Source organism: Schistocerca nitens, chromosome 2, assembly GCF_023898315.1.
Source record: "Schistocerca nitens isolate TAMUIC-IGC-003100 chromosome 2, iqSchNite1.1, whole genome shotgun sequence".
NCBI lineage: Eukaryota > Metazoa > Arthropoda > Insecta > Orthoptera > Acrididae > Schistocerca > Schistocerca nitens.
In genome coordinates, this window is record NC_064615.1 from 865,789,591 (window position 1) to 865,802,142 (window position 12,552).

Consider the following 12,552-nt stretch of genomic DNA (forward strand, 5'->3'; position numbering starts at 1 on the left):
GAAGCAATTGGTATGAAGAATGCTTTTCCCAAACTTTCTATAAAAGGAAGTCTGCTATCAAGACACTGCTTTTGTTCAATTACTTTATTTATGACTGAATGTTTCTAAAACTGAAGACACTCGTCCGTGCTCTGCACTGCAGTCGAGCTCTGGCAACGTCGTTCTCTGTTCATTGGCTGACTGTCTTTTGTGACATCAGATGCGCAGAACGAACCTAAACTCGGCCACCATCATAAATGACGCACACTTTAGTACATCACATGGAACATAATTTGCTACCACAGTTGTTTACAAAAATAGACATTCATAAAACTGTTACAGTAGCTCTGTTAGAACACAAATTTGCTGCCTTTTTCAATATGCTAGCCACGTTCTCCTGTCTGTAGTATACCTCAATATCCATGAACATGATACAATGCAAAAAGAAAAGTTTCATGTATGGTCTGTAAGGACATCAGCTTTTAAAACTACCATTACAATTAATGTGGCAAAAATTTACAGTTTACCTCTTCTTCTTCACACGATCTTGGCAGACAACTTTCCCCAAGCCCCTGTCCTCCTTATTTTGTTCAACACAGTCCACAATGTTGGGCGTTGTGCTGCATAATATGTCATACGAAAGGTCACATTGCAACTGTGTGCAACACTTGATCACTTCTGCTGTGCCTTCCACTTCCATGGGCATTAATGTTGTTAGTCATGTATGTGGAGAGACTGCAACTCTTTCTAATAAACTGTTCATCAATGTGCATGTTAACATGACCTCGTTATGCCAAAATATGGATATGGGTGCAGTGACCTAACTTTGGAATTCAAATACTTATCCACATCTTAGTTCCCCTCCACTGTTGCCTCCTTCACACTATGATAGACAGCAGATTCCTATTCTCGGCCAGTTTACTGTAGAAACAACATACAAGGTATTGGTTTGACCTATTACCTTTCTGTGGTAGTGGACAGTACATTTGTAGAAAATTTGTTTGGTTTGGACACTTTCTAGGATTTTGGATTTATGGTCTCTGATTCTGTTCATTTAGCACTGTATCTTGTGCCCTATCAAGTGTTAAACAATTTGTACAATGAATATTTGGCCCTTTTTTCATAAGGACTTTGAAAGCTACTGACTACATAGCGCACATAACTTCATCACTCTCAAATCTTTGGTGCGACCTTATTTTTTCTGTGCCAGGCCTGCTCCACTTGCACTTCGTGCTCCAGTGAAGGAAGAACTGGACAGATTAACAGCTTTAGGTGTCATGGAACCCATTTCGTCCAGTCAGTGGTGTATATGATTGCTCTTTAACAGGAAACTGAGGGGCAAACTCTATCTTCATGGTGACTTTGAGGTGACAGTTAATTCACAGTCCATGGCTGATACGTTTCCCATTCCTCAACTGAATGAATTTATGATGAAACTGATGTGCAGTAAATATTTCTCAGAACTTGATTTGTCAGAAGCGCACTTACAGATGCCACTTGATGGAAAATCACGCCAGCTTCTTGTTGTCACTACACTGTATGGCCACTAGAGATGCAACAGATTGGTTTTGGCACTGCAAGCATCCCTGACATTTTTCAATGTTACATGGAACAGCTTACTCAATGCTTACTGTGTTCTATCAATTACTCAATGACACTGTTATTACTGGTTCCACCACTGAGGGCCATTTCCTCAATCTATGTCTTTTGTTTCAGACCTTGGGTGATGCAGGTCTTGATTGCAATTTCGAAAAGTCACATTTCTTCCAACCCTCTACAGAATGCTTGGGACATGTTATTTCTCATTGGAGTAATCAGCAGACTGACAGCCACACAACAGTTACTGCGACCCTCTTGAACCCTTCGAATATGACGACGTTCCAAGCGTTCTTGGGCAAAGTCGCTTATCACTGCAAGTTCCTTTCATACCCAGCTTTGTTTTTCTATCCTTTCAATCAGCTGCTTAATAAAGGTGCAATGCTGAAGTGGGCACCTGCCTTTGACCATGCATTCAAGACTTCAAAAGACAGTTTGCATTCTGCTCTGTGATTGGCCACCTATCATCTGTGACTTCAGCTTAAGGTTGCAATGGAACATCACAGTATGGCATGGGTGTCATATTGTCTCAATATTGTGCTGATGATTCAGAACAACTCATCACTTTTGCATCAAAGATGCTTAATGAAGCACATGAGAATTGCTCTCAAGTAGAGAAGGAGACTCCTCCCATTACAGGGTGTATACGTGGACAAGGAAAAAAAATTCCCGGTTAAAAATACACTTTCTCCCGGGTGAAAATACACTTTTTGGCATTAAGTGACAGTATACTCTTCCTCGGCACAGTAAAACTCATCAATTCTTTGAATGTTTATGGTTTTATATACCGGAGTAGAATTTCCTGGCACTTTAGAAAACCCAGGGGGAAAAACAAGTTTTGAAAGACCTTTGATGTGCAGTAACATGTACACTACATATTTTCATATTACAAAGGTATAAATTTTAATTCCACTAAACACCGCATGTTACTTTCCGAAACATTGAAATCGAGATTGCGATGCACTTTTGTAAGACAGTCATAGCTCATGTAACGTGATCTCGCCAGCTGATGGCAGCATAGGACACGTGATGTAGTAACCCAATAGCAAGATCACTCTTCAGTAGCGCGAACACACGAATAAGAAAAGTTAATGGTTTAAATTAACATACATAGCATTCACATATAATATTGGTCTCCAAGATTAATAAGCTGGAAGAGAAGCTAAGCTTCCACATATAATGCTGATCTTTTTGCGCGTGTTACATTTTACGATACATCACACAAATGTGCCAGTAAAATTTTTAATAACGACGTAAATGTCTGATCTTCTGGGCTTGACATTCTTCTAAATGGTCGTCCTCAAAGAGTTGATTTTTAAATGAGAGTCAAACGCTTTGTGATTTAAGGAATTCATCGTACATTCTCGCACACAGTTCATCTTGCGTAAAAGGAAATCTGCTTTGAATGTAACGCTTTTCAAACCACCATTTGCAATATTTCCCCGCGACCTGTTAGAAATAGGTTTGTTTCAGCAAGAGAGCACCACATAACAGGCGTCATCGCGCTTACGCAGCTACGATGACGCAGGAAGCCCAATGTTCGTACGTGTAAAACATTAAAAGATCTTACATATGTCATAAAAGAAACAAGACATCAGACGATACTTCAAGAGCATCAGAATTTCGTGAACTATACTAAAGCGCATAATTCGGCTTAAAATGCACATTCGTATGTAAATTTTCTTGGAGCACCCGTCTGTATTATCTAATGTTTGGTTTTTTATTATGGCATAATTCCATACGTGCACTTGAAATGCAGCGAACAGTTGAAACTAGCCAATAGTGTGAAATTAAACACTTCGATTCACATAAATTGATTGCCTCAGCAGAAAAGATTAGTTTTGAGCCAAATCTCTTTAGCAAACCGGCAAAAATAACTTGATTGTTCTGTAAGGCGATTAATGCTTGACTGTCAAAAAGGTGGAGATAAAATCTGAAACTAATGACATATTTTAGCCTTCTGTAATTATGCAGACGTATTTTAATTCATTTGATAGCTCCCGGCCACAAAAATCCGTTTTGTTATCATTTAACATGAGAGCAATAAATGAATAGGAAACAAAAAAATCACTGAACATAAACACAGGTCACGTGGAGACTCCCCACCTCAACTCAGACTGCTTTGTGCATCAGCCCCAGATTTACTGTATTTCCGAACCGGGGCAATATTAAGTAGTGGCGTCCAGCCACACTTCTGTAACCAGAAGCGGGAGAATGTATTACTCATACGCGACTCAACTGTGCATGCTCAAGAGCCCGCCCACAACAGCTCAAACGAATCTAATTTAAACAGCTGTCACGTCACGCTCATCGGAGCAATTTGTTATAAAGCATTGCATAGTCTTCTTAAAGCCTTTGACACACATCGCTGTTGGCAGACGCTTGTATGAGCACTGTTTTGTTGTTCTATATGGCGCGTTTCCTTTGCAACTTAAGTTTTATTTTCGCCCCCCCCCCAATCGTTCATGTTGTGTTGTTGCAGTATTATTCTGCAGTAGCCGGATACAGTAATATCCTTGGTTAGAGTATTGGTTCTTACCAGTCAAAATCACAAAAATTTAACTAAAAACCAAAACAATGAAAAATTCCCGGGTTTTTCCCGGTTTTCTCCCGGATGAAAAAATTCCCGGGTTTTCCCCGGATCTCCTGGTTGTCCCGGGTTGTATATACCATGCATTATCTGTGCTATAAAGAAGCTTCATTTCATATGTTTCTATACAGTCTTAAGTTTCATTTGGAGACTGATCACAGACCATTAGCGAGTGTCTCTTTTTAGTACCATGGTACACTTCCCAGACAAGACAACCCATCGGCGTCAGTGGTGTGCCCTGTTCCTTAGTATGTATATTTATGAGATTCATTTCCACCCTTTGGCCCAGTACTCAAATGCAGATGCTCTTTCATGTTTGCTAATGGAACCTCACCCTTGTTTTGATCAAGATGAAGTACTTTGTTTTTACTTTGACAAGAAAACTTACTGGACAGCTCCCTTATTACTAAATCTCGCATCACACAAGCCATTGCCTCCAACCATGTTCTTCGTCAAGTGCGACAATATGTTCTAGTAAAGGTGGCCTGAAAAACCTCCTGCTCCTGTATTGGATCCCGTTCATAATTTTTTTTTATGTGATGAAGACTAATACTCGTCAATGATGTTCTCTTGTTGTTCACAAAAAACGCTGTTCCAATGGTGGTTGTTCCACCCGTTCTCAGGCTTGACATTCTTCATCTTCTATACCAAGATCATCTGGACATCTCGCACACAAAGGAGCTGGCTCGCTGCCTGTCTACAGGCTCAAAATCAATTGTGAGACTGAACATTTAACCGCTGCTTGCTCTAAATGAGCAGGTCATCAGGCCTCACTCCGGCAGTGTTTTTCACCATTGCCTTAGCTCTCACAGCCATGGGAGCAGGCCCATTTCAATCTCATCAGCCCCTTCTTGGATGCTTATTGGTTGGCGGTCACCAATGCCTCTCCCAGCTTCTGTACGTAGTCACCTGCCACTCCACCACAGTGGTGCAACGGCGCGGGCTCTCACTTGCATCTTTTCCATCAAAGGCATGCCCCACACCCTGGTAACTGACAATGGTCCTACATCCAACTCTCAAACTTTTCATGATTTTTACATGTACCATGGTACTCAACATGTTCATGCAGCAGAATGCCCCATCTACACTTTTAAGACAAAAATGAAGAAGTATACTGGTGACAGTTATGCAGATGAGGCACACAGGTGCTTTCTTAGCTAATACAGATTCACTCCCATTGAGGAGAAGAGCCTGATGGAGCTCTTGCATAGCTGCCAGCCATGCACGGTATCTAATCTCATGCTTCTCGCACTCAGGTTGTCGAAGGTCCCTCTTATGGGGCATTTCACACCTGCGACTCCGGTCTGGGATTGTGCGTTCGCTCTCCACAAGCACTGGATCCCAAAAGTCGTCTGCAGGCAGCATTTTTTCACACTGCAGACAGCATACAGGCTGGTGACCTGCCACCACAATCAACTCTACCCTAAGTAGAGAACTGGCCTCTGCTGCCTCTCCCACACTTTCCAGATAGTCCACTCTTCCCATGCCTGGTTCTCTTTGCTCACCTCCATTCTTGATGACCTTTCAACTGATTTTGCCCCATATGACAGTGTGCCTTGCTCACCCTCTGCTGTTCTCATTTCGAGCCTTCTGCCAGTTCATCAGAGCCCAGATGTGGAAGGCCATACATTACAGAGAAAGGCACTGCAGAGACAGTAGGTTCCGCTTCCACTGGAGGCATGTTCTGGCCCATGCCCCAAGTTGTCTCCATGGATCCAGTGCAAGCGTTGTGCCACCAGGCCGCAGCAATGCCATCACTGTCTGGATCACTTTTGGCCCTATACTCCAGTGCAGAGCAACAAGGGAGCTCTTTAGGACAGAGTGGGCATCCACCAACAGCCTTCCTGAGCACCAAGCACCATCCCACACGATGGGGAAGGGACACAGTTTACAGGAACCTTGATATGAGGACGACACTGTGGTAACCTGTAGTTACCACATCAATCGCACCAGCGCTTACCGTCCATCGAAGTTCAATAACTGATAGGAGATGGCACCTTCAGACAGTATGGAGAGTCACGCTTCCCCAGTGGCGTGCACCGACACCGTTCGGCACCATCAGGTGTTTTTCTATTTTACACTGGAACGGAGTGCTGCCATTCTCATTTTGTAATGTTCCGTGTGATAAATAGCTTCACTCCACTCATGGATTGCTCTTTTTTAAACTGGTACTGAGCTGGCAATGTAGATGGATAATGTATTGAACGTGTTTGTGGTCTAAACATTAAAGTGACTGTATTTTTACTGGCATTCTGTACTGTGTGTGTTGATACAATATCTACAACTGAATTTTACTTTCTGTATGTCTTTACTATGATGAAAATGATAAACTCTTTGTACAGATCCTATGCTTTACAAAGTGGTTAAGACATCCTTTACAAAGTGGTTAACACATCACATTCTCTTAAAGATTACAATATTATGAAGTAGAAACAGGGGAGGCAAAGCTGCAGATGCACCCATTTTGGTTATGGAACTTAACATTCAGTTCCAGAACGTACAAGAAAATTTCACTGAAGCCAAAATAATAATGTGTGTGAGCAATACCTCACTGGTTTACAAAGTACAGAAATATTTACCTGTATGTATAAAGCTCTCTCTGGCTGAACAATCTGAAACATATTCTTCATCTTGAATGAGTCTTCCTGTAGTCGTTCTACAGCCAGTATTTTGTCCAGTGGAATAGAACAAAGTGGTTCCTTTCCTATTATGAAACAGGAAAAGCATATTAAACATGTACTTGATTTCATGCCTTATAAATAACAATAAATTATGTATTCAACTTAAGTTACATGTATAACAGACAGAAACTTAGCTTTCCTTGTAACACTGTGTTTGTAAGATATAAATTTTTGCCCATCATTTAAACATATCTGAACAAAACATACTAACACTGTTTTTCAGTGTGAAACTTAGTCAACCAAGTGACAACTCCCTCCTGTGTGTGTACACGGACTGCAGCCAAGTGCCAAAATCACCAAGAACCTAAATCGCTAGTGTCAGTTGTGTCATAGATTGTGTAGAGATGTTGATGTGGAATAGAGAGAGAGAGAGAGAGAGAGAGAGAGAGAGAGAGAGAGAGAGAAACTGCAATTCAGAGTCTCAGTGTAATTTTTCTTTCTAGTGGATTATAACTTCTACATGTACATACATACACTGTAAGCCACCATTTAGTGAATGGCGGTGGGTGCCTGGTGGTTTAGTAGTGAATGCCAATGCCTCTAGATAGCCATGTCCCAGGTTCAATTCACAGCAGGGCTGTATATTTTCTTCATTTGAGGACTAGATGTTTTGTGTTGTCCTAAACATTTCAGCTCATTTTCATCAAGCACCTGAAGTGGCATCCAATGGAAAGACCTGCACCAGGTGGCCGAACAACCCTAGACAGTCTCCCAGCCAATAATTTCATTTCACTGCATCTAGCCATACGTTTTCCTATTTCAGTGTAAATGGAGCAAGGGAAAGTGACTGCATGCATCTGTAATAGCCTTTATTTTTCATATGCACACCACAAAGGTCCTTACTTTAAGTGTATGTTGGTAGCAGTACAACCGTTCTGCAGTTTGTCAGAAATGTCTGTTCTCTGAACTTTCTCAACAGCATTTCTCAAAAAAGGGCGTCTTCTTTCCTCCAAGGATTCACATCTGTGTTCACAGGGAATTTCTGTGATACTCTTGAGTAGTTCAAACCTACCGGAAACAAAACTTGCCTCTGAATTGCTTCTCTGTTTTCCTTTAATCTGACCTGGTGTGAATCCAAACACTCACGCAGTACTCAACAATGGGTCACAGAAGTGTTCTGTATGTAGTTTTTATGTTTACACCAGAGAAAATACTACAGAATCTGTGAATTCTCGACTGTCAAAGTGTAAAGACACTGGATTTGAGGAAATGTATTGTTTTGTTGCTGTTTGCCTTCTAATGGTGCAAGTTAAGAAGTTAAAATTAAGTGATTATTAGTCCAGAGATACAGTTTGAACACACCAGTTTTCAGCAAAATTATGTCCCGAGACCATTTTTGTCTACTTCTGAGAATGTTACACTTCAGTGATAACTCTGCGAGTAATGGAGGCGACAGTCTATTTAAAATTAGGATGATTGTTGGCAAAGTTTGTAAGACGTTTCGTAATTCATATTTGCCTACATCACAAGCTTTGTATAGACGAAAGCCTCTTGTTGTTCAAAGGACAATTATCTTTTAAGCAATTTATTCCAACCAAGCAAAGTAGATTCGGAATAAAGACGTTTGTACTGTGTGACTGTCAGAGTGGGTATATTTTAGATTTCATTGTATATACAGGTGCAACAACAGAAATTGGGTTCCACAATTTGGGCGACACAGTGGCAACTCTTATGGGACCATATTTGGAACAGGGTCATATTCTGTATGTCGATAACTGGTACTCCAGCCCGGACCTGTTCCCCTGGCTTCACAACCATGGAACAGCCGCATGTGGCACTGTCTGTAAGAACAGGCGCAACATGCCAAAACTGCAGAAGAAATTAAAACAAGGAGAAACTGAGTTAAGGTCCACTAACAAGGTCCTTGCTATCAAGTGGTGCAATAAGAGAGAGGTGTACATGTTGACCAAAAGTCACACAACACAAATAGTTGAAACAGAGAAGACTGGCAGAAATACTGGCAAAAAAATAAAGAAACTGGAATGTATTGTAGATTACAATTTGAGTATGGATGCAGTTGACCGTTGTGACATGTTACTGAGCTCAGTGGGATCATTGCGTATGACTGTGAAATGCTATAAGATTTTTTTTTTTTTTTTTTTTTTTTTTTTTTTGCATTCTGGATTTGTGCTTTCTAAATGCTCATGCTCTCCACCGGTCAGTAACAGGGTGAAAAATGGCACTCACAGAGTTTTGCCTTCTCTCGTACGAGAGATTGTAGCAAAACATGGTGCAGAATTCAAAAAAGCTGGTAGGGGAAGGCGCTACGATGACAAGAATCCTCTGCGATTCACAGGGAGACATTTTCCGGCTGTTATCGTGAGTGAACATTCGCAGAAAAATGCGCAGATACGTGGTTTGCATGAAACAGAAAGTGTGCTGGGAAACTAGATACCAATGCAAAACTTGCAATGTTCCATTATGTGTTGCACCCTGCTTTGAGACTTATCATACAAAGAAGCATTACTAATCACTGGAAACGAAATCTGAGAAGAGTTATTGATGCATCTGAATGAATTACTAAAAAAAGGCAAATATGTAAAAAAAAAAATTATAAATGTAATGGCCAGTGCCAGTCCAAAGCCCGGATTGAAAACAGGTGTAAAATTATTCAAACGAAGCCCGACTACTTCATATGTAGCAGTTTACTGGCAAATGAACGGACTTGGTAATTGAGATGGCGCAATATCTGTACTGTGGCAAATGTAATTACGCCAAGTACACTGTGGTAGTATAACAAAACCCATACATTAATCTGTGTACGATACATTTAAATTATTAAAACATAACATGGACAGTTATATTCTTTTATTTTTAGTAGTACAAATGTAGATCACACTCAGTTTACTTGCACAAAACATGTTCTCCATAACTGATTTAAACGCCTTTGATCAATGAGAGACAATATGGCAAAGCTAAAACTCTTTCCTCAGTGCGATTTTTCTTGCTACTTTGTCTCTGTTGATAGCCAATAATGAAAATTAAACTCACTGTTCTGGGGACGGTGGGTGGATTAAAATTTTGTTGTTCGAATGAGACTGGCTTTGGAGCATGAATAGAAAATGGTATTTGAAAAAGAAGTATTGAATACACCCTGCTTTCATCTTTTCATAAATATCAACATCTTTTTGACTAATTTGTAGATAGTTGGAAAATAGTAGTGGGAATAAAAATTTTTATTCCTTATCATTGTGCAGTCAATCTATTGCACTCGAAATCTCATTTTAATCATGCATTCACACTACTAGACATGCTAACCAGAAGTTTACATTGTTTTTGGGCCTAGTTTTCGTGGTCAATTATCATTCCACTTGTACAACTTGGTATGTTTCATAGAGCATAGTTTTTTAGCAAAATCGGAACAAAAATACCGCATTTTTGATGTTTTTACAAAATCTTCCATTTTGTGCTTAATTCATTCAGTACTGAAAACTGATATGGAAATGAATCTTTATATTTAAGAACCTTGTGCTGTTAGGTTACTACATGCCAAGTTCCACATTTGTCATAGCATTAGTTCAGGAGATGCAAGAAGCCAAACTTCGAAATTTTTTCGGGCGCCTATTTTTTTGGCTGATTTACCTACAATTTTCTGGTTCAATATGGCTTGTAAAATTCTTTCCATTATTATTCTTAAGAGAATGCGTAAAGTTGTACAAGATGGCCAAATTTTATTTCTTTACAAAAACTATTGCCTGAGATATTACAGCTCAAAGTTGCCAAAAATTTATGCTGCTCTGCACAAGCCGTATTCAGCCGAGAAATATTCAGCACAGGGCAGGTTGAGCAGCGTGGGCTGATCCGGTCCTGGCGGCAGCTTCAAGAGACAGGCACGCAGCACAGGTAGACTGATTACACCGCAGGCTGCAGCACCTCAGCGTGCCAAGCAGGTGGCGTGCCTTCAGCAGTCAAAGGGTTAAGAATACTATTTATAATTTTTGTGTGTATGTTCTTTTACCCTTCTTATTCACAGGAGTATTTTACCCATTTGCTAGGGCTATTGCTTGGGACTTTGTGTTATGCAAGGCATTTGCAGTATATTCAAGCAAAGTGATGGGCCAATGCCAAAGAGTACTCTCTGAAAACCAAAGTGGGATTCCATCTGAAATGTACCACATCAGCTTAGATAGCATACTGAACACTTTAATACCACATTTTTGAGCTCATTCGGGACTAAGCAACCACCCACATTCCATTTAACAAGGTAGTTAAAATGTCATTACCAGTAATCACTACACTGTGGATAATACAGGGCGATTCAAAAAGAATACCACAACTTTAAAAATGTGTATTTAATGAAAGAAACATAATATAAGCTTCTGTTATACATCATTACAAAGAGTATTTAAAAAGGTTTTTTTTTCACTCAAAAACAAGTTCAGAGATGTTCAATATGGCCCCCTCCAGACACTCGAGCAATATCAACCCGATACTCCAACTCGTTCCACACTCTCTGTAGCATATCAGGCGTAACAGTTTGGATAGCTGCTGTTATTTCTCGTTTCAAATCATCAATGGTGGCTGGGAGAGGTGGCCGAAACACCATATCCTTAACATACCCCCATAAGAAAAAATCGCAGGGGGTAAGATCAGAGCTTCTTGGAGGCCAGTGATGAAGTGCTCTGTCACGGGCTGCCTGGCGGCCGATCCATCGCCTCGGGTAGTTGACGTTCAGGTAGTTACGGACAGATAAGTGCCAATGTGGTGGTGCTCCATCCTGCTGAAATATGAATTGTTGTGCTTCTTGTTCGAGCTGAGGGAACAGCCAATTCTCTAACATCTCCAGATACTGTAGTCCAGTTACAGTAGCACCTTCGAAGAAAAAAGGACCAAAAACTTTATTGGCTGAAATGGCACAGAAAACGTTCACCTTAGGCGAGTCACGTTCATACTGAGTTGTTTCCCGCGGATTCTCAGTGCCCCATATACAGACATTGTGACGGTTGACTTTCCCGTTAGTGTGGAAAGTTGCTTCATCACTAAACATCTGTTGAGCGGTCGCCATCTTAGCATCAACTGACGCTGACGCCTAGTCAACAGCGCCTCAAGCGAACAAATGTACAACTAAATGAAACTTTATAGCTCCCTTAATTCGCCGACAGATAGTGCTTAGCTCTGCCTTTTGTCGTTGCAGAGTTTTAAATTCCTAAAGTTGTGGTATTCTTTTTGAATCACCCTGTATAGTATGCAAATGATGTACCTTACTGACATATCAAAGTTATAAAGCTTAGTCAACTGGTAGGGACATCTGAAACTGTCACATTCTGTTGTAATTAGAATATAATGAAATCACATTTCAATGAGTTGCTCACTTTCAGTTATCAGCCAAAATACTTCAGATGAAGTTTAGCTTGTATTGTGTACAGCTATTATTCATCAGTATGATCTACGAATCTAACTACATTCACTAATTCTTGTAATACCGTAATTATGAAATTTTATAATGACTGCCAATCAAAAACAATATAAACAAATGACTCAAGTTACTTTCTGTTTAAATGTTAAAAACATCCGTTAATAATGATAAAAAGGTCTGTTTAATTAAATGCTGAAAACATGATAGGAATGCCTTACTCCATTTATTTATTATGAAATTAGGAAAACAGAAAAAAACTGTGTGTTGCATATTAGATGTAAATGCCTGCGATAACTTTTTTTCAGACTGAATTGTGTGTATTGATCAAACAATAGCAATTGTAATTTTTC

At 40.2% G+C, this 12,552-nt stretch overlaps 1 protein-coding gene across 1 annotated transcript in view; it reads right to left on the reverse strand.

Moving 5' to 3' along the window:
• Nucleotides 1-12,552, reverse strand: part of LOC126237142 (GTPase-activating protein) — a 157,415-nt gene that overhangs the window by 28,217 nt on the left and 116,646 nt on the right. The window contains exon 15 of the mRNA XM_049946973.1: nucleotides 6,745-6,869. Within this exon, the coding sequence (XP_049802930.1) occupies nucleotides 6,745-6,869 (125 nt within the window). The remainder of the gene's footprint in view (nucleotides 1-6,744; nucleotides 6,870-12,552) is intronic.